Consider the following 23,724-nt stretch of genomic DNA (forward strand, 5'->3'; position numbering starts at 1 on the left):
AAGTAGGTCCCAGTCTCCACCTGCAGAGAGGAGTGGGTGAACAGGTTTAGATGCTTTCTTAGCTGGCCACTGGGACTGGCAGAAAACAGCAAGGAGCAGGCCCATCTGTGCAAGCCTCACTCTAAGCTCTCATCCAGGTGTGATGCCCACCTGTGAGCAGGAAGCGTGAGAGAGACCCGGTGCTCACGTTATAGTGAGGTCTGTAGGGGAGAGGCCCTGTGGAGCCTGTCCCTTGTTTTGAGACATCATAACCCAGCCGACCACTGAGGTGGCCCACAGAGCACCACATCTCCCTCCTATGGGACAAGTAAGATTAATACCCTCCTTTCTTTTCTCTCCACTGTTCCACAAGCTTGATTTTACAACATTTAATCACTTGTTCTTAGAACAGATACAGCAGGCCCAGATCCAACCAAGGGAGGCACAGAACTCTCCTGTTCCAGGAGTTTCCCTGGTTCAGAAGGAAAGTTCTGATCTACCCTGATCTCAGGCCAATCCTGCTCCATTTTCTCCAGGGGAGATACTAAACTGCTGACACTGTCACTGTGCATAGTAATGAGTCATTTCCTTGAGCAGAGTCTACCCTTTAAACAACCAGTGCACCTCTCAGTTCCCAGCATAACAAAAGGATAGCTTCACAAAAGCTTCTAACTTTTCAGCTCGGACATACATGTGATGACAGGAAAGAATACAGTATGCAGCCCATTCAAAATTCCTAATTGCCAAAATACTGACCAGAACCTTGTGTTTTGTCAGAAAGGAAATCGTGCATGTTTCTGTCTGCGTCCCTTCCCTGGTCTCCATCTGGACCCATAGGAGCCCCCTCATTTCTTGCTCTGGAGCTGCCTGGGTGGCCGCCTCATGGCTGGGGGCCCCACTTTCTGCGGCAGCCCAGCTGTGCAGGCCAGCTAGAAAGCAGAGGGGGCCTGCAGGTTCTCATCTTGTAGCATTCCTGTTGGTCATGGTCCTGAATCTTTCTTTGTCAAAGGCCTGTACTCACTCATGGTCCTTGGATATAAAGATTTAAATATGTGAAGTCGTCAGGGCACCTGGTGTTTTGAAAGACCTGCCTTTGATGGCCCTGTGATGAGTTCAGCGTGGCATTGTGAGCTACTTTTCTGAGTCTAACTTGTATTCTTTGCAAGTTGTACTTCAGTGCATAAGAACAATTTAAGCCAATCATTCACAAACATTACAGTAGCTTTAAGAACCAAAAAGAGAAAGAAATCAAGTTGCCGACTGCCATGTGTTTTGGTTCTGTTCCAGGTCCTACGGAGGCCCCTTTGAGTGCTGGTTTTTGTTCATTCACTTTGGAGGATGGGCTGATATCGCGGCTGAGCAGTTAGTGATGTCAGAAGCTGAACCCCCTGAGGCCCTGCTCTGGCTCTTGGCATTCAGCTATGGCCCACGTGACGGGAGTCTGCAGCGAGCGCAGACCATGGTGGGTGGCAAGGCCCACTGCGTATGGAGCTCCGGGTCCATCTCGGGATCAGAAAGGATCCTGTAGGAAAGGGCCCTGTATCGGGGTTGGCTTCTACTAATCCCCAGGCACCTAAGCACTGAGTGTTCACTGTGTTCATTGTAGAAGGAAGTCGATGTCCACCCAGAGAGGTGTGTGCGTGCTGGGTGTGTGGTCGGAGACGTCTTCTTTCCTCACAGAGTCGACTAGAGACAGGACACTGCCAGTCTGCTTTCCTCAGAGGCATCAAGTAGACGAGGCATAGCCCTTCTTTCCCCCACGTTTTATCTGTTCTTGCTCAGCTGCCACCTCTGCCCTCGTTTACAGATGCTCCTGGCCCAGGGGCCATGTCCTCTAGCATTTGCTGTGCAGAGTCTGACTGCTCTTCTGAGGAGCACATCCTCTCTCTGACAGCAGCCCAGCCTGTCTTGACTTACTGCTTTTTTGGATCAGTCAACAGGTCCTCACATTACCAGCTTTGTTTAGAACTCTTATTAAAGTAATCTGATGTTAACCCCTTAGCTTCTGAAAAAGGTCTTGGGCATTCCATAAATAACAGAGCCACTAAGTGCTAGACTGTCCGTGGCAAAGAGAGTTGTTGTTTTATGTGGAGTGTAATGATTACAGGAAGCCACACTTTGATTAAAGGCATTGGCACCTCCCTCACATACATTTATTTGCCAGTTTTTAAAACTTTAACTGCTAGCACTTTTTGCTAATTTCAATAATTAAAGGGAGCAGGTTTCTTTGTATAGAGAACAGTGCTCCTATTTGCTTGATGTTTGCCGTTGTTGGAAAAAAGCAGAGACTGATACAGATATGTCGGTATATTTATTTTACTTGTTTAAAGGCTTGCATGGTAGAGGAAAGAAAGAGTTTTGGATTTTGGAGACTTGAAATTTGGCGATAATTTATTTTGGATCAAAAATAGAACATTTTAAAGAAATTATCATAATCCACAAAATGTATCTGAGGGTTGCTGTATGATTAAAAAGAAAGCCTTCTATTTCCCTTTTAAAATATCAATTAAACTAATTATGGGAACTCCTAATTCTAATTAAGGGAAATCCTTATTTTTAATTATAGTAGTAGTTAAAATGTATGTAGCAGTAAGGATTTGCAAAGCCCTGTTATATATACTTTGATTGTTTATAAGCTAAGTTGGAAGGTTATGTGTTAAATTCTGTATTGATCATAGAAACTAACAGAGGTTCACTTTTGAACTATAGAGAAATAAATTCTCCCCCTCAAAAAATGTAATTTCTAGAAAGTTCTGCATTGGCATGTCTTTCTAATACTTTGTCTTTTTTTTTTTTTTTTTTTTTTTTTTTTTAATAAAACCTGTGCATAGTTCTTACTCCAGGATGCTTAGGCATAACTGGATAAAAATAGATTAGCTCCGGACACCTGGGTGGCTCAGTTGGTTAAGCGTCTGCCTTCAGCTCATGTCATGATCTTGGGCTTCCTGCTCAGCAGGGAGTTTGCTTCTCCCTCTCCCTCTGCCTCCTCCCCTACAGATCATGCTCTCTCTTGCTTTCTCTCAAATAAATAAAATCTCTTAAAAAAATAGATTAATTTGTTCACTCAGGGTAGTTTAGGGCCAGCATATTTGCTTCCGTCTTAGCTACTCTGTCAGAGGTGGCTATTCATCTTGTGATTGAAACCACACTTCAAGTTTGTGATCCCAAAGCCTCTTTCTTCCTCCTTTGTGCCCAGCTGGAGGCGCTGGTGTGTGTGATGTCCTGAGGAGCAAATGGGCCCAGTTTTCCTAGTTTAACTAGTAAGACATACCTCTCGCTCTCCTGGGTTTTTCGAGCTTTAATCACTTTGATGGTCTGTTGGGTGACTTGAGAAACAAACTGTGAGCTGCCTTTGAACGTGTGATTATTGGGAGATTTGAATGAGCCTGACAACATCTGTGCCTTCTCCTCAAAATGTGTCATTAAATCCGGTTACTTGCTCAGCCCTGATAATAAACCATGGCTAGAAGCACTGTCTTCCCGGCCGTCCTTGAGGTTCAGTAATGAGGAAGTGAGAGCAACCGCCGCACAAAGTCCCGTCCTGCTCTCTGCAGACCATGTTCACTGCCAGCCGGTGTCCATCTTCTCTTGCTGACTTTGAATTGGATCACGATAAAAACAAAAAATGCTTGTGTTTGTATATCCCTAAGAATTAGGTCATTCTCTAACTTTGTCATTCTACCTCGAGGAATTATCCTAGGGAAGTAATTAGAGAGCCATACAAAGATTTATGTGTAAGACATGAGCATTATTGCAATTGTAGATGTTACAAATGGCCTAAACTTTCAATAGTAAAGAACTGACTAAATGAATTGTGACATATTCTAACCATGAACTAGCATTCTGCCATGAAAAATCATGTTCTCAAAGACCATAGATACATGACATTGCTTCCAGTGCACTGTGCAAACTGTAAGAAAACAGTGCTGTGTTCACAAGGCATGGGAAGAAGATGAGAAGGATGTGAACCTGATTTCCTCCATCTCCTCTGGAGAAAATGGAGCAGGACCAGTCTGAGATTAAGTTAGATCAGAACTTTTATTTGGGTAGTGGGGTTATATACTTTTTATTCTAATTCTACCGTGAGCATATGTAAATTTTCATAATGCAGGATAAAAAGTATTACTTAGAAAAGAAAGCTTATGTCTTTTACCTAAAAACAATTTAAAAAGTGTTTAAAGTTTTGGCCTGTCAGGTAGAAGCTTATGGACACGGAAGGCATTTAAAGGGAAAGATGGTCTGGGATGAAGAAGACCAGTTTTAGGGAGTACTGGACAAAGGTAGAAAGTCAAGATGATATTCTTCAGGCAAGAAGAAAATGGATATGAAGGCAGAGCTTCCTAAGCTCTGACATTTTTGTACACCATTCAGATGGCAGGAGGGTCTTGGGCTCCCATAGATGCCATCAGATGAGGGCAGGCTGGGCCCAGCTGACAGAAGCAGGTGGTGAGAGAGTAGCCCTCTCCTGCTGGAATGCTGTCATTCTCCGTGGAAGAGCCCCATGGTACAGTTTCTCACGGTCTTGGACTGTGGTCAGAATAGCTCACACAGCACTCCTAGTGTACTGGAGTTTATGACAGACTTCATTGAATGAGGCCCTAACTTCCAGGGGAAAAAAAAAAAAAAAAGACACAAAATCCATAAAATTGGTCATGGGAATTCTCAGAATAGGCCCAAGTATTCTTCCGAAAGTGACGGAACATAGCTGTTCATGAGTGCCATGTGGCATTTTGGATCTATGGCTTTCAGCTTTTTCTTTGTTTCCAAGTCACAACTTGATGTACCATTATAGCAAGCAGAAGTCTCAGCATGAAATAAGAATTTTTTATGCAAAAACAACCCACAGACCTATAACAATCACCGTTATTATGTGCATTCCACAGACTTGTGACCTCTGCTCAGGCTTTAAACATGTATGAACAGACTGTCCTAGTGTCTAAAACAAAACAAATGTGGGGTGTGTGTGTGTGTTTCCTCCCCTCAAAGATAGCAAAAGGCAAAAGGCAAACCTCATTCTTATCGGAACATTGGCTCAGTGGAGGTCCAGTTGCATGGGGCTTTAATTGATTTGTGGCTGTGATAGTGAGCGAGTCTTCAAGGAGCTTTTTGTTCTTTTTCCCACAATATAAAAATCTGACTGTATTCTGCTGAGGATTTTTCTCCATTTCCTTTCTTTAAAAAAAAAAAAATTCCTGGCATGGTGCCTTGGCTGCTTAGTGAGCAAGATGAAAAAAAGTCAAGAAATTTCCATTACGCCCATTTGGGTTTGTGTGGAGCAGTGTGTAAGCTCAGACATGAGTCGCCTCTGTCTGCCTTCCCTCAGGCACCAGTCCTCTCCTCTTTCTGGAGGCTAGCTTCAAAGTCCCAAGTAAATCCTAGAACCGTGTCTGTCTTGACTCTTCCTTAATCTCTCACCTTATACTTCCCAGGTAGAGGTAAAAGCAGTGCTCGTCCACCTCAAAAAGCTGCTTAGAAGTCCTAGTCTCTCAGCCGAGGATCTTCAGGCAGCAGCTGCAGAGAGCAGAGACAGAGACCCCAGACCACCTTTGTGTCAACAGCTCATCAGGCGCCTGCTCCTGAACTTCCTGCTCTGGACTCCTAGAGCCCATGTGATTGCCCGGGAAGTCCTCACCCTTGTAAGTCTCCCCTTCTGTAGCACGCTAAGTCTCACTCACATTCCAAGGAAGAGGTGGATTGTCTCTAGGTAAGAGGCCAAGGGTCTGGCCTTTGACAAGTGTTGTGTACCAGGGTGCTATCCAAATATGGATGGGCAGGACAGTTGGGACCCCAGAGCCTACCCCCTTGCAACACCTTCATGACATGGAAGAGAAAATGGAGGCTCAGAGAAAGAAGGGGACTTCTTCTAGGTCACAGCTTGCTACCAGGGCCCATAGCCAAAGCTAGGTCTTATGTGTCCCCATGTACTTATTCTTTTAGTTACATTGCATGACTCCATTCCCCTCATGAAGAGGAGTAAGTCTTCAGTGAGGTGTGTTCACTGTAGCAATCCAAAGAGTTTTGTTTGTTAATTTAAAAAAATGTATGTTTGCTATTTACAATGAATTCCTTCCTGAAACCCAGCTGATGTGAGGGATAAAGAATGGTCCAAGTCAAAGAGAGTATCATTCATGGCATTGGATTAGGCAGTGACTTCTTGGATAATGTCACCAAAGGCACAGGCAACGACAACAAATAAGTCAATTGAACTTCATCACAATTAAAACCTTTTGTTCATCAAAAGATATTAGTAAGACAGTGAAAGGACAAACTCATGGAATGGGAAGAAAACATTTGGAAATCAAATATCTGAAAGGGTTTAGTATCCACAATATATTGGAAATTCTTACAAATCAACAATAGCAAAAATCTAAATCCAAGGTGGGCAACAGATCAAAATTGACTTTTCTCCAAAGAAGATATACTGATGGCCATTAAACACATGAAAAAATGCCCAACATTATTTGCCATTAGGGAAGTGCAGATCAAAACCCACAAAACCCACAATGATGCGCACCCACTAGGATGGCTATTATAGACAAAACAAAATGGAAAAGAACAAGTGTTGGTGAGGATGTAGAGAAATTGGAACTCTCAAAAAAAAAAATTGTAAGTCTCATATTTCCAATTGGGAATATTAAAATTGTACAGCTACTGTGGAAGAGTTTGGCGGTTCCTGAAAAAATTAACCAGAATTACCATATGATCTGGCAATTCTATTTCTTTGTGAAAGAATTTGTAGAATTAAACAGAAACTTAGCCACCCCTGTTCATAATGGCATTATGCGCAATAGCCAAAGGTGCAAACAACCCAAGTGTCAATCAGCAGATAAATGAATAAAGTGTGGTGGTATATACAGTGGGATATTTTTAAGCCCTACAAATGAATGAAGTTCTGATACATGGTACCACATGGATGGACCTTGAGGACATTATGCTGAAATAAGCAAGACACAAAAGGTTACATACTGTATGATTGATTTATATGAGGTACCTAAAATAGCAAATTTTTAGAGACAAGAAGTAGAATAGAGGTTACCAAGAGCTGGGCAGGGGAGAGGGATGGAGAGTGAGTTTGTGATAAAGACAAAGTTTTGGAAATGGATAATAGTGATGGTTGTACAGTATTACGAATTTACTTCATGCCAGTGAGTTGTCCACTTAAAAATGGTTAAAAGAGCAAGTTTAAAAAGCACCCACTTGCTGGCTCTTAGAATTTTTATTTGCTTTTGTTTCTATTTTTTATTAACTTGTAATATACATACAGAACATGAATAGCTTGATTAATGTTCATAAACCAAAAATAACTATGCAGCCAGCAACCAACTCAAGAAAGGAATGTTCCCAGCACCCAGAGAGCCCCCTCTTGCTCCCTTCCCTGGGCAGGTTCTGTTTGAATGTGAATATGAGGGGAGTCCCAGTGACAAGTGGGAATGCCAAGAACCTCAGAAGCCAGCACTGGGGAGGGTCTCCTCAGTCCTAGTAGAACAGTCAGCATGGAGAAGGCAGGCTGCAGCAGCCAGCCTGTCAGTCCTGCCTCTCATGTTCAGGCAGAAGTCCTCTCAAGAGCCTGGGCACTGCCAGGGCAGAAAAGGACTCACCTGTTACACATGCTAGGTGCCTTCTCCTCAGCACCCACCCCAGCACAAACTCTATTGTATACTTTTATACAGTGCATACCTCACTTAATTTCAAGTCTGTTTACGGTGGATGAACTTCATAGCTGAAAGCTAAAAAAAAGTCCCACGTGTCCATAGACCTCAGTACCAACTAACGTTTTCTCTCTGGCCAGGTATAAGTGTAATAGTTGCTTTTCAGTCACTGCCTCAGCCAAGTGATCAAGGTCAACGAGAACAGTGATAAGTCATTTTTATTATAGCTAGCTTTAGGATAATGTGATGAAAATGTTACATTTTAGGATAATGTGATGAAAATGACCACAGAAGTGTGGTCTTCCTCCCCAAAACCTGTAGCCCCAGTCTAATATTGAGAAAAGTAATTGACAAGCCCCAGTTGAGGGGCATTCAACAAAATACCTACCCAGTACTCCTCAAAAGTGTCCAGGCCATCAAAAAAAGGAAAGTGTGAGAAACTGTTGCAGCCAAGAGGAGCATAAGGAGACTTGAAAATTAAATATAATGTATCTTGGATGTGATCCTGGGACCAAAAAGGGACATCAGGGAAAAATTGAGATCAGAATGAAATTTGGCCTTTAGTTAATAAAAGTATATCTATATCGGTTTATTAATTGTGACAAATGTACTATACAATTAAGAGGTTAACAATGGGAAAACTGGATGTGGAAGATACAGGAATATCTGTATTATCTTTTCAGTAAACTATAAATCTAAAACTGGTCTAATATTAAAAGTTACTTCAAAAAGTCAGCCGCAGGCACTTTTGAATCATTAAAGTGTTGGAGGTATTTTTGTCACCTGAAACTAATGAAATACCATGAGACAAATGAAAATGGAAACAACTTTCCAAAAGTAATCACATACAGCAAAAACAGTTGAAAGAGAAATTCACAGTAATACAGGCTCCCCTCAAGAAACAGGAAACCCCAAATACACAACCTAACTTTTACCTTTATATCTAAAGGAACTGCAAAGAGAAGAACAGAGCCTAAAGTTAGTAGAAGTAAGGGAGTAATGAAGATCAGGGCGTAAATAAATGAAAGAGGCACCAAACACACATACACACACACACACACACACACACACACACACACACACTCAAACACATGAGAAAAGATAAATGAAACTAAAACGTGGTTCTTTAAAAAGATAAAACTGAAAAACCTCCAGCCAGACTGATTAAGAAAAAGAGGGCTGAAATCAATAAAATCAGAAATGAACAAAATTACAGTTGACCCCACAGAAATATAAAGGCTCATAAGAGATTACTACAAACAATTATAGAGCGACAAATTGGAAAACCTGGAAAAAACAGATAAATTCTGAGAAACAACCATCCAAGACTGAATACAAAGTAGAAAATCTGAGTAGACTCATTACAAGTAATGAAATTGTATCAATAATTTTAAAGCTCCCAAAAGACAAAATTCCAGGACCAGACAGCTTCACAGGTGAATTCTACTAAACATTTAAAGAACTAATGGGGCATCTGGGTGGCTTAGTTGGTTAAGTGACCAGCTCTTGATTTCAGCTCAGGTCATGATGTCAGGGTTGTGAGACCAAGTCCTGCACTGGGCTCCATGCTTGGTGTGGAGCCTGCTTAATATTCTCTCTGTCCCTCTCCCTCTGCCCCTTCCCCATTCACTCTCTACAAATAAATAAGAGTTAATGACTGTCCTTCTCAAATTATTCCAAAAAATTGAAGAGGAAGAAATGCTTTCAAACATATTTGTGAGGCCACCAAAACCAAATAAGGACACCACACACACAAAGAAAACTACAGACCAAAATCCCTGATGACTATAGATGCAGAAGTCCTCAACAGAATCGTCACAAACCAAATTCAACAAAACAGAGCATAAGGATCATACGATCATCTCAATAGCTGCAGAAAAGGTATCTGACAAAATTAATATCCATTCATGATAAGAACTCTCAGAGAGTGGGTATAGAAGGAACGTACCTCAACATAATAGGGGCCATATAGGATAAATCCACAGCTAACATTATACTGAATGGTGAAAAAAGGATGCAAGCTTTTTTCCTAAGATCAGGAAAAAAGACAAGGATGCTACTCTCATCACTTTTATCCAACATATCACTGGAGGTCCTACCCATAGCAATCAGGCAAGAAAAAAAAAAGGCATCTATATTAGTAAGGAAGAAATAAAACTGTCACCATATGCAGATGACATGGTACTATATTTAGAAAACCCTAAAGACTCCACCAAAAAACTATTAGAGCTAATAAATGAATGTAGTAAAGTCAGAGGACACAAATTACCATACAGAAATGGGTTATGTTTCTATCATGAAGCATCATGAAGCATCAAAAGGTGAAATTTAGATAACAGCCCCATTTATAATTGCATTGAAAAGAATAAAATATGTAGGAATAAATTTGCTTTTTAAAAAGATTTTATTTATTTGAGAGAGAAAGTATGCATATGAGCAGCGGGGAGGGGTAGAGGGAAAGGGGGAAGCAGACTCCTGCTGAGCAGGGAGCCCAATGCAGGACTTGATCCCAGAACCCTGGGATCATGACCTGAGCCGAAGCAGATGCTTAAAGGACTGAGCCACCCAGGCACCCTGTAGGAATAAATTTAACCAAAGAGATGAAAGACCTGTACTCTGTAAACTATAAAACATTGATGGAAGAAATTGAAGATGACACAAATAAATGGAAAAATATTCTATGGTGATTGTTTGAAAGAATTAACATTCTCAAAATTATTACCCAAAGCAATCCAGATTCATTGCAATCCCAACTAAAATAACAATGGCATCTTTCACAGAATTAAAACAAAGAAACCTAAATTTTTTATGTTTGTGTATTTGTGGTTTAAAAAGATCCCAAATAGCCAAAACAGTCTTGAGAAAGAACAAAGGTGGAGGTGACATGTGCCCTGATTTCAAACTATACTACAGAGCTATCATAATCAAAACAGTATGGTATTGGCAAAAAACAGACACACAGATGAATGGAATTGAGAGTCCAGAAATAAATCCATACATATATGGTTAGTTAATCTACAGGAATGGAGATAAGAATATACAATGGAGAAAAGACAATAAATGGTGCTGGGAAAATTGTACCACTATCTTACACCACATATAAAAGTAAATTCTAAATGGATTAAAGACTTGAATATAAGACCTGAAAACCATAAAACTCCTAGAAGAAAAAACATAGGCAGTAAGCTCTTCATCTTCAACATCAATATTTTTTTTTGAACTAGTCTCCTCAGGCAAGGGCAACAAAAGCTAAAATAAAATAAATGGGACTACCTCAAACTAAAAAGCTTTTGCACAGTGGGGGAAACCATCAACAAAATGAAAACATAGCCTACTGAATGGGAGGACATTTTTGAAAATCATACATCTGATCAGGGGTTAATATCTAAATATAAAAAGAACTTACACAACATAATCAGGGGAAAACCTGATTAAAAAATGAGCAGAGGACTTAGACATTTTTTCCAAAGAAATACAGATGGCCAAGAGATGTTTGAAAAGATGCTCATCATCACTAGCCATTAGGGAACCACAAATCAAAACCACAATGAAATATCACCTCACACCTGTCAGATAGGCTATTATCAAAACGACACAAGGTGTTGACAGGACTGTGGAGAAAAGAGAACCTTATACACTACAGCAGGAATGTAAATTGGTGCAGCCACTATACAAAACAATGTGGAAGTCCCTTAAAAAGTTAAAAAATACAACTACTATATAATCCAGCAAATCTACTTCTGGGTATTTATCTGAAGAAAATGAAAACACCAATTCAAAAAGATAATATGCAGCCCTGTGTTCAATGTAGCATTATTTTTAATAGCCAAGATATGGAAGCAACGTAAATGTCCATTAGTACATGAAAGGATAAAAAGGATGTGGTATGTATATGGAATATTACTCAGCCATAAAAAAATTTTTAAAAAATGAAATCTTGCCATTTGCAACAACAAAGATAGACCTTGAGGGTATTGTGCTAAGTAAAATAAAGAGAAGATTTTTAAAAAAATAATAAGTGAAGAAGAAATATAAATACCATATGATTTCACTTATTTGTGGAATCTAAAAAACAAAATGGGGCACCTGGCTGGCTCAACTGGCAGAGCATGCAGCTGTTGATCTTAGGGTCATGAGTTTAAGCCCCGCAAAGAGCTTACTTAAAGTAGATAGATAGATAAAATTAAAATGTCCTTGACTATTTAAAAAAAAAATTAAAACTTAAAAACAAAACAAATGAAAAAGCAAAATAAAATGGAAACAGACCCAAGATACGGTAAACAAATTGATAGTTACCAGAGTGGTGGTTTTTGGGGGTGGGGAAGGTGAAACGGGTAAAGGGGATTAAGAGGAACAAGCTTCCAGTTATAAAATAATTAAGTCTTGAATTCTGGTCCAAGATGGCTATTTAGGAAGATGCTGAACTCGCCTATTTCCATGGACACACCAAATCTATACCTATTTATGGAACAATTCCTTCTGAAGAACTGAGGGCTGACTGAACATCTTCTGCATAACAGAAGATAGACCACATAGAGAATGGCAAGAGAGATGGAAACACGGTAACAAAGGGAAACCTTCTGCACCCCCACCCCCACCCCGCCACACACACACTGGAACTATATTGGAGAGGGATAGTACTGAGGAACCATGAGTAGATTTGTCTGCCCTGGGGCACAGGAAAAAAAAAAAAAAAAAGCCATAGTTTAAAAAGCCAACTAAAATATAAAGGAATCAGTCCTAGAGCCCTGCTAAACAGTAGAGGAGCTGCTGGAATTCTCTGGGTCAGAGGGACTGCTGAGCACCATGATTTATGTTCTCCTTTCACCTTCATAGTATAGACATGAGGCAGGTCTGGGCACGAAAGCCAGCAAGCCCCATGCCTCTAGCCCACACAGCCCCAGACACCTTGGGAAACAGAAAAATGTGATTTAAAAGAGCAACTAAAATATAAAGGATCCATCCCTAGAACCTTGCCAGTCATTGGGCAGGGGAGGACAATCTCCGGATCAAAGGCCTTGGCAAGCACCATGGTACATTCCCCCCACCTTGATAGCATGGATGGGAGTGGGGTTCAGGTGCCCCAGTCAGCCTATCACCTCAGTGAGCCTGGGCCTCTAGCCTATACTAGCCCAAGCCTTGGTCAGCATTCACTCTAGCTCCAGCCATCTCATCAAAGTGACAAAACTGCAGGCCAGCACCACTTTGGCTCCACGTGACTTGCTGAGATAACCTCAGTGCAGAGCACCCTGGGCCCTCCCAGCCCTTCCCCACCTTGGCCTTTGCTGTCCCGTCATAGGCCCCTTGCACAGAGCAACCTGGGACCTCCAGCCTACACCAGACACAGACCCAGACATCCAGTCAAAGTCACCAGGCACAGACATTCTACATGGAAAATGTTCCACTGAATATATAGAAACAAACACAGAAAGTCAGGAAAAATGAAGACACAGAGGAACATGCTCCAAACAGAAGAACAAGCACAAAACCTCAGGGAAAAAAACTGAATGAAATGGAGATAACCAGTCTACCTGCTAAAGAGTTCAAAGTAATGATCATAAAGATACTCCTCAGAATGAAGAGTGGCTGAACTTACTGAGAACTTTAACAAAGAGATAGAAAATATAAAAAAGAATCGATCAAGAGTTGAAGAATACAATAACTGAAATGAAAAGTACACTATAGAGAATCAACAGTAGATTAGAGGATGCAGAAGAATGGATCAATGATCTGAAAGGGTAATGGAAAAACATCCAAGCTGAGCAGAGAAAAGAGTTTTTAAAAATGAGGTTAAGGGGAGGGGTGTCTTGGACATCATTAAGTGAACAAACATTTGCATTGTAGGAGTCCCAGAGGAGAAAAGAGAAAGGGTAGGAAAACTTACCTGAAGAAATAATAGCTGAAAATTACACTAGCCTGGGGAAAGAAATAGACATCCAGGTTCAAGAAGCACAGAGAGTTTCAAACAAGATGTGTAATAAGTAACATGTCAGAGATTAAAGATATAGAGAAAATTTTAAAAGCAGAAAGAGAGAAGCAATTAATAACATATGAGGGACCCAAAGGAATGAGCAGGAAAAAAAAATACAAGCAAGAATACTCTTGGCAAGATTATCATCCAAAATTGAAAGGTTGTTTTCCAGATAAACAAAATTCAAAGGAGTTCATCTTCATGAAATCAGTTTTACAAAAAATGTTAAATGGAATTCTCTTAGTGGAAAAGGCCATAATTGGAAGTAAAAAAATTATAAAAACAAAAAAATTTTCATGAGTAAAAGGAAACACATATAGATAGTAAAACAATCACCAAGCTAGTATGAAGGTTAAGAGACAAAAGTAGCAAAAAGTAGTAGTATATATAACACTGGGTGGGAAGGTAAAAATGAAGTTCTTTTAGAATGTGTCCAAACTTAAGTGACTATCAACTTAATGTAGACTGCTATATAATTAGCATGTTACATATGAACCTCATGGTGGTCACTAACCAAAAACTTATAATAGATACCAAAAAATAAAGAGAAAAAAAGCCAAGCATAACACTAAAGAAAGCCATCAATCATAAGGAAAAAGAACAGGAGACAAAGAAGAACTCCAGGCACCTGGGTGGCTCAGTCTGTTGGGCGTCTGCCTTTGGCTCAGGTCATGATCTCAGGGTTCCTGGGATTGAGTCCCGCACTGGGCTCCCTGCTTGGCAGGTAGTCTGCCTCTTCCTCTCTCTGCTCATCCTCTGTCTCTCTCAAATAAATAAATAAAATCTTTAAAAAAAAGAACTACAAAAACAACCAGAAAACAATGAACAAAATGGCAATAAATACATACATATGTACATATACATATGTGTGTGTATGCACTGTCCATATATATATATACTGCCTATAAGACACTCTGCTTCAGACCTAAAGAGACATACAGACTGAAAGTGAAGGGATGGAAAAAGATAATCCATGTAAATGGAGACCAAAAAAAAGAGAGAAAGGCAGAGTAGCAATACTTATATCAGAGAAGATAGACTTTAAAACAAAGTCTGTAACAAAAGACAAGGGCATTATGTAATGAAAAGGCATGGATCTACCAAGAGGGTATAACAATTATAAATATCTATGCACCCAACATTCAAGCACTTAAATACATAAAGCAAAAAGAACAGACATTCAAGGGGGAAATGGCCAGTAATACAATAACAGTATGAGATTTTCACACCTCACCTATAGCAATGACTAGATCATCCAGGCAGGAAATCAATAAGGAAACAGTGTCTTTGAACAGCCCCAGAACACCAGAATGCACATTCTTTTCAGGTGTACACAGAATGTTCTCTGGGATAGACCACATGTTAGGCCATAAAACAGATCTCAATAAATTTAAGAAGATTGAAATCACACATGCATCTTTCCAAAGCACTATGGTATGAAACTAGAACTCAATCACAAGAAAAAAAAAGAAAAAAACAAACACATGGAGGCTAAACAACATGGTACTAAAGAACCAGTGGGTCAATGAAGAAATCAAAGAGGCTATCAGAAAGACACATAGAGACAAAATGAAAACAATGGTTCAAAATCTTTGGAATGCAGTGAAAGCAGTTCTAAGAGGGAAGTTTATAGCAATACAGGCCTACCATAAGAAACAAGAAAAATCTCAAACAATCTAACCTTACACCTAAAGGAAGTGGAGAAAATGAACAAAGCCCAAAGTTAGTGTAAGGAAGGAAATATTAAAGTTCAGAGCAGAAATAAATGAAACTGATACCAAAAAAAAAAAAAGAAAGAAAACCAAAAGAATCAATGAAAATAAGAGCTAGTTCTTTGAAAAGTTAGATGAAATTGATAAACCTTTAAGCAGAAAAAAAGTGAGAAGACCCAAATAAAATCAGAAATGAAAGAGGAGAAATACAGAAATACAAAGGATTATGAGACTATTATGAAAAATTACATGAGATCAAATTGGACAATCTAGAATAAATGTATAAATTCCTAGAAACATACAGTCTTCCTGAAATGAATCAGAAAGAAATAGAAAATCTGAACAATTACTAGTAATGAAATTGAATCAGTTATCAAAAACTCCCAAAAAACAAAAGTCTACAACCAGACAGATTCAGTGGTGAATTCTTCCAAACATTTAAAGAAAAGTTAGTACCTATTCTCCTCAAACCATTTCAAAAACATAGAAGAAGAAGGAAAACTTCCAAATATATTCTGTGATGCCAGCATATTACCCTCATACCAAAACCAAAAGCACTGCAAAAAATAAAACAAAAGACAAAACAAAAAAATAACAGGCAGCTATTCCTAATGAACATAGATGCAAAATGCTTAGCAAAATATTAGCAAACTAAATTCAGCGATACATTAAAAGTATGATTCACTATGACCAAATGGGATTTATTCTGGGGTTGATAGTTCAGTATTTGCAAATCAGTCTTTATGACACACCACATTGACAAAGGATAATAATTATATGATCATATTAATATTTGCAGAAAAAGCATCTGACAAAATTAAACACCCCTTTATGATAAAAACTCTCAACAGAGTTAAGTTTAAATGGAAGGTATCTCAGTAAAGACTGTATATGACAAACCCACAGCTAACATCATACTCAATGGAGAAAAACAGAGATTTCCTCTAAGATTGGGAGCAAAACAAGGACATCTACTCTTGCCACTTTTATTCAACACAGTACTGGAAGCCCTGTCCACAGACAAGAAAAAAAAAAAAAAAGATAAAAGGCATCCACACTGGTAAGAAGAAGAAGTAAACTCTCAGTATTTGCACATGACATGATGCTACACATAGAAAACCATAGACTCCACCAGAAAACCTATTAGAATAAATGAATTCAGTAAAGTTGCTGGATACAAAATTAATATTGCTTTCTGTACACTAACAAGAAAGTAGCAGAAAGAAATTAGGAAGACAATTCCATTTACAGTAGCTGCAAAAAATCAAATACCTAGGAATAAATTAACCAAGGAGGGGACAGATTATACTCTGAAAACTATAAAACACTGATGAAAGAAATTGAATATGTCACAAAAGGAAAGATACACCATGTTCGTTGGGAGAATTAATATCCATGTTATCCAAAGCAATCTGTAGATTCAGTGCTATCCCTATCAAAATACCAACAGTATTTTTCATAGAACTACAACAAATAAACTGAAAGTTTGTATGGAACCACAAAAGACCCTGAGTAGCCAGAGCAATCCTAAGAAAGAATAAAGCTGGAGGTATTAGAGTCCCAGATTTCAAGATATACTACAAAGCTATAATAATGAAAACATTATGGTATTGGCACAAAAACAGACACACAGATGAATGGAACAGAATAGAGGGCCTAGAAATAACCCCATGCTTATATGGTTAATTTATGACAATGAAGGCAAGAATCTACAATGGGGAAAAGACAGTCTCTTTAATAAATGGTGCTGGGAAAAACTGAACAGCTACATGCCAAAGAATGAAACTGCACCACTGTGTCACACCATAATAAAATAAACTCAAAATGGATCAAAGACCTAAATGTGAGACCTGAAACCATAAAACTCCTACAAGAAAACGTAGGAAGTAATCCCTTTGACATTGACCTTAGCAACATTTTCCTAGATATGTCTCCTCAGACAAGGGAAACAAAAGCAAAAATAAACTATTGGAATCACACCAAAATAAAAAGCTTTCATAGCAAAAAAAACCATCAACAAAATGAAAGACAATCTACTGAATAGAGGATATTTGCAAATAGCATCTGATAAAAGGTTAAGATCCAAAATATATAAAGAACTTACACAACTCTACACCAAGGGGCAGCTGGGTGGCTCAGTTGTTAAGGGTCTGCCTTTGGCTTGGGTCATGATCCCAGGGTCCTGGGATCGAGCCCTGCATCTGGCTCCCTGCTCAGCAGGAAGCTTGCTTCTCCCTCTCTCAGTAACCCTGCTTGTGTTTCCTCTCTCTCAGTATGTCTCTTTCTGTCAAATAAATAAATAAATCCCTTTTTTAAAAAAACACACAATTCTACACCAAAAGTACAAATATAATCCATTTAAAATAGGCGGAAGACCTGAATAGACATTTTTCCAAAGAAGATTTACAGATGGCCAACAGACATGAAGAAAAGATGTTCAATATCACTGATCATCAGGGAAATGCAAATCCATATCACAGTGAGGTATCACCTCACACCTGTCTGAATGGCTAGAATCAAAAACAAGAAAAACAAGTGTTGGCAAGGATGTGGAAAAAGGAACTCTCGTGCACTGTTGGAGGGAATGTAAATTGGTGCAAGTACTGTGGAAAATAGTATGAAGGTTCCTCAAAAATTTTTAAATAGAATTACCATACAATCCAGTAATTCCACTACTGGGTATTTACCTAAAGAAAACGGAAACACTAATTTGAAAAGATATATGCTTCCCTGTTTATTGCAGCCTCACTTACGATAGCCGAGATATGGAAGAAACCTAAGTGTCCATCAGTAGACGAATGGATAAAGGAGAGGTGGTGTATGTACGTAATGGAATATTACACAGCTGTAGAAAAGAATGAGAGCTTGCCATTTGCAGACAACATGGATGGACTAAGAGGGTATATGCTAAGTGAAAGAAGTCATGCAGAGGAAAACAAGTATACGACTTCGCTTACATATGGAGTCTAAAAAAACAAAACAAGTGAACAAAAATAAGTCCATGAGGACATAATGTACAACATGTGGAATATAGCCAGTATTACTGTAATAGCTTTGATGACCTGATAACTAGACATCACAGGGATCATTTCATAACATATAAAAATATCAAGTCACTATGATATAAGCCTGAAACTAATAAGATATTGCAATTATTTCTCAGCATGGTAAGTCAACAGCAGGCACTTGTGAATCATGAGAACACTGGTGGTACTTTTATGACCTGATCTCTGACCTCCTGTGGATGGAGCTTCTGCCCTGAGGGTGCTTTCCCAAGCCTGGCAGCTGGGACTCAAGCTCTTTCTCCCGGAGCCTGTGCTCTCCTTCTCCCCAGGGAGCTCCTGTTCTGCTTCTATCCTGTTACCTTGGGAATGGAGAAGCAGGCCCATGTTGGAGTTTGCCCTGCTTCACAAACCATGGAGATGACGGCAGGCCTGACCCTGCCCGTAGGGTGTAAAAAGAAGAAAGTGGCCCAGAGAATACTCGTGTTTATCCCGATCACATAGCCACTCATTCTGGGGCAACAGTCCACATTCAGATTGGATCATCCGTAAGTCACCCCATAGAGAAGAAGCTGTGAATGAGGAGATAGAGTATTATCACAAATTTATGTTTGCTGCCTCTCCTCGGCAGCCCATTCCCACTAAACAGTCCAGTCCTAGACATACATTAGTGCTGCTGACCTACACTGGAGGCTAAGTGAAGTTGGAAAACTCCAGTGAATCTTCATAAAATATCATAAGTCTGCTCGGCTGCAAAAAAAAATTCACTGAAGGGAAAACACAGTAGTTCTCTTTACACATTGGCTTTTTAGTAGGTGCTAGCGGTCTGGGCACCTTGGAGCCCATCCATCATGATCTAGAGAACCTCCTGGACACTGTCCTTGTGGGTGTTTTGAAACTATTTTTAGTAATATACCAGACTTCCTAACTGGAAGGCTTCCTGCAGTGGCTCATGACAGGGTGAAGGCATCCTGGCTGATGCAGCTACAGAAAGACAGATGGAGGGAGTCCTCTGCACAGTGCCAGCCTCTCACAGGTTTCTCCTCATCCCCCATCACATCACTTCCTCTCTCTGAAAGCGCCCTGGAAGGAGTCCTGGGCTAGGTCTGCTTGGCCTAGGAGCAGGTGGTGGCAAATGGTCGAGGTGTTGGTCGAGGTGTTGGCTGTGGTGAAATGGCCTTTCTCTTCCAGGAGCCCTCAGGACCCCATCCCTGACCCAGCTTTGATGTGAACTCAGGCCCGAGCAGAACAGCTCCTGAGCTCCTGGTCTTACCCTTCTTATCCCCGCATCAACTTTGGGGAGCTGTGCACACTCTAGGCTGCACACAGCAGGGGCTGTGTGTCTGAGCCCTGTCTAAAGGCTGTGGCCTCCCACACCCCAGCCTTCTCCCTACACACTACTCCCCTGGGCTCCTGCACAGGCCCCAGTAATCAGCTTCTTCCCACCTTGGGCTTCTGAGAATTTCCACTGAACAACTTCTGCAGAAGCCCTGCCCCTTCATGCCTGGTGTTCTGCTCCTCTGGCTACTAGGTTTCTTGCCCTGCTCACTTCCTCTGTGCCCCTTTGACTAGGATGAGGCAGAAGCAGCTCAGGTGGTGTTGGGATTCCTCCTGCCCTTGAGGCTCTCTCTCTCTCCTGCCTCCTGTCCTGTCCTGAGTTCATGTTTCTCTCTCCTGCTGCCATCTTTGTTGCTGGACCACAGAAGTTCCAGGTAAAAGCTCACATCTGAAATAGAGAGTTCAGATCTATAGTTGTTGAACTCAAATGAATTTCATCTCTAGATAGATGCACGTCAGCCCACAGTGCAGGTTGCCTGCCTGGGCTGCAGGGAGGTGGGCATGAAGGACTAGAGACCATACCTGGCTCGTGGCGATGACACAAGGTTGGGGACACAAGGTCAGCGCAGGTGGTCTCCACAGTCAGCTGTTATGGCTATGCCCCTGCTGTACTAACAGCCCAGGGGAGCCCATGGGGTCACTGGCACTCTCCCCACACTTAGGGCCTAGGAAGGAGATTGACTCTTTTAAGGTGTTCCAGGGAGGCTCATGCATTTTCTCCTCAAAGACAGACTATATCTGACAGAGGTCATCCACAGCATCTGTGATTCTGAGTGAAAACTACACGAGACTGTGGACTCTGAGAAACAAAGTGAGGGTTTGGAGGGTAGGGGGAGAGGTGAGCGTGGTGGTGGGTGTTAAGGAGGCACGGACTGCATGGAGCACTGGGTGTGGTACGTGAACAATGAATCTTGGAACACTGCATCAAAAACTAATGATATATGGTGACTAAAATAACACAGTAAAAACAACAACAAAAAAAACCCCCACACAGTGGTTAATATGGACACCAAGAGCCACAGTGAAGCCCCCCTTGGCCAGTGGCCTGCCCCCGACACCCTGGCAGAGCCCCTGTCAGCCGGAGTTGAAAAGTCATGCTGTCGCGCTGTGTCCCCAGCATCCTCTGCTGCCAGAGCGGCTGCCTCAGTGCCTGGTCCACGGCAGACAGCGGCCCTGGGCTGAAGGGGTTCCGGGGTGGTGAGATTGTCCGAGTGCCCCAGGGCAGGCGGTCACCCTATCAGAGGTCCCGTGTGGACATGGATGGGAAGCTGACCTTCGGCTGCCGTTTGACTGAAGGGTCTGTATAAAGTGTCCCACACAATGTGAGTTTATAGATCAGTTCCAGAATCAGGGCTTCTTCATGTGCTTGTGTCTAAAAAAAAAAATCATGGGAAATTATTCACACAATTCAATCGTGAGATTCTCACCCTTCCCTTTTTGCTGAGCTGAAATTCTTGGGAAAATACTTAGGCACCAACAACTAAGAATGCCTTGAGGCTGTATTTAGCAGAGCTAACAATTCCTGCATTTCCTGCTTCCCTTGAGAATCAGGTGTTAAAACCTTAGATGGCTATTAAAAAACAAGTGGGCCCAGGTTGCTAGCCCAAGAATGCCATTTATAAAGCTGTTCGTGTGCAAACAGGTGGCATTTTCCTTCCAGCGGGTTCCAGCTTTCGTGTTAGTGTGAGCTGTGTGCAGGCAGGCGGGCCACAGCACGTCCACTTGCCTTCGCTCCCTGCGGCGGATGACGGCACGGCTTGTGAGGGCATCCCGGGAAATGTGGTGCCTTTCTGTAGCCCTTGTGAGGCTCGGCCTTGCCGTCCGAAGAGGTTGGTCACTAGGAAATGACACTGCCCACTGGATGGCCAACCTCTGAGAACAGACTTGCTCCCTAATCACCTTGCAAACAAAACAAGAGCCCTTCGAAGCTAAAAGGAATGCAGCTGCTTTTCGGGGAAGGAGGGGTATGGTTGGTTCACTGGACTAAGAGATGAATCTGCCTGGTTAGTGTTTTAGTTTTCTTTCTCCTCTGTCCTCATTGCAGATGGCTCCAACTGATGAGTTAGCCCACGAGATGACTGGCTTTCTTGACCAGACCTTGTACAGATGGGATCATCTCCACATGGAAGCCACAAGGCCGAGAAAGCTGGCCAGAGAACTCCTCGCAGAGCTGCGCCCAGCTGGCACTGCCGTGTAGGCACCGGGCTCCCTGTGGCCTCGTGAGGTAATGAGACCGTCTCTTCATGGAATGAGTAGTGAGAATGAGCCCTAGACAGCTTGGCATGATTTGCTGGTACATATTTTATGAAGTGAAAAGACAGGTCCTTTAGCCCAAACTCAGTCCAGTTTATTGTTCGTGACTGGATTGTGGCCTCTAGCATTCCCTACCTCTTCAGCCCAGCTGTCAGAGAATCACTAAAGGCTTGCATTGGAGAACAGATTTTTACTTCTGTTTTCCCTCATATCAAACCAAGATACGCAACTGTGACTTGATCGGTTCAAAGTCTTTAGACCAAGAAATGCATGAACCACTGATCAATTCAGAAAGTAACTTTGTTCTTTTGCACAGGTCTCTTTTTCAGAAGTTGTGTTACTGTTATTGGTGTTTCTTTTGACCTGCAGGGATTTGAGATGAAGCCACACTGTCTTGCTTCCCTGAGAAATTCTTCATCGAGGAGCCTCTTGGGGACCTTAGAAGGGAAACAGAGTCCACTTGAGACTGATAGCAAAGTGGTAGTGAACGGGACCACTGCTCATTGGTGGGCACGCGAGCCAGCCCTGCTGTGGAGGACGGTACTTGCCAACGGGGTAAAGCTGGTTCCAGTGCTACCTCTCTTTGCTTTCTGTTTGCTAAATGCTGCCACCAAAGGAGCTCGTATGACCTCAAGGATGGCTGACAGGAGAGTATAGGACATGTTCTGGAAACATTAGAAGCAATTATGTATCAGTTGTCTAGTTAACCAAAGTGGGAATTCAAAAAAAAAATTTTTTTTTAAAGATTTTATTTATTTGAGAAAGAGACCATGAGTGGGGGGCAGGAGCAGAGAGAGAGAGAGGGAGAAGCAGACTCCCTGCTGAGCAGGGAGCCCGATGAGGTGCCTGATCCCAGGAACCTATGATCATGACCTAAATCAGATGCTTAACCAACTGAGCCACCCAGGTGCCTAATTAGAAATTAGAAATTTCTAATAAAGAATTGGTAACCCCAATATTTCTTAACATTAATTAAAAAGTGTTTCCCCTTTCAGGTTTATTCTTGATATGCATTGATTATGTGATTTTCTGTGTACATTCTGGTGGTTGAGTCAGAACTATCTGTCCACCTTCATTTATGTGTTAGTAATCTCTGAATCACCCTTAGTCTGGGCTTCTGTTTGAGGTAGGAGTAACATTTTTTGGATTAGAGGTTGTGGTTTTAGGGGCATTACTGTTTTGGTATATGGATCCACCTAAAGATCTAGAAAATTCAAGAATTTTTGACCTGAGCCTGCCTTTTGAGAAATGTTGCAATTAAAGCAGTGTTCTGGTAAAATAGATGCAACTACCACCATTATTACTTTCATATCAAAATGTGCAGTAGTTGAAAAATGAGTTGTAGACTTCATTTGGAGTCGAGAACATCTGTGTTATTTGCCATGGAAGCTGTGAGCGGCCTCTGTGGGCATGAAGAAGGGGACCGTCGTGTGGGAACCTGGATAATCCCTACCGTGAGTGCCTGTCAGGAATCCAGCTCCTGTGGTGGAAATTCACTCGTGCTGTATTTCACAGCAAACAGTATCAGCAAGACTTACCCACCTCAGACTGTTGAAGCTGCGTTTCTGGAAGGTTCCTTCCTGTCCTGACCTTATCTCAGCCTGTTTCTAGTATCTCCAGTTCCTTTACAAAGCCTCTAAGTTCTCGTAAGCCTTGGACATTTGAGCCAGCCCTACCAGAGTATCTGATCTGATGGGGCTTTAGTCTTCACCCCGGTGAGCTCCTGGCAGCCCGGTGGTTCTCGTGTCTGGAGTGACCCCCCCACCAACTGGGAGGGCTTTCATCAGCAGGTACTGGTTTGTTTACTGATTTTACTTTCT

The 23,724-nt window shown here is 41.4% G+C and overlaps 1 protein-coding gene across 1 annotated transcript in view; it reads left to right on the forward strand.

The window, feature by feature from the left end:
• Nucleotides 1–22,480, forward strand: part of FANCC (FA complementation group C) — a 275,270-nt gene extending 252,790 nt beyond the window's left edge. The window contains exons 13-16 of the mRNA XM_032840451.1: nt 1,267–1,441; nt 5,409–5,615; nt 21,696–21,875; nt 22,274–22,480. Coding sequence (XP_032696342.1) covers nt 1,267–1,441; nt 5,409–5,615; nt 21,696–21,848 — 535 coding nt within the window. The 3' untranslated portion in view covers nt 21,849–21,875; nt 22,274–22,480. The remainder of the gene's footprint in view (nt 1–1,266; nt 1,442–5,408; nt 5,616–21,695; nt 21,876–22,273) is intronic.
• The last annotated feature ends 1,244 nt before the right edge of the window (nt 22,481–23,724 follow it).

Source organism: Lontra canadensis, unplaced genomic scaffold (assembly GCF_010015895.1).
Source record: "Lontra canadensis isolate GAN:19392208 unplaced genomic scaffold, GSC_riverotter_1.0 scaffold113, whole genome shotgun sequence".
NCBI classification, from domain to species: Eukaryota; Metazoa; Chordata; class Mammalia; order Carnivora; family Mustelidae; genus Lontra; species Lontra canadensis.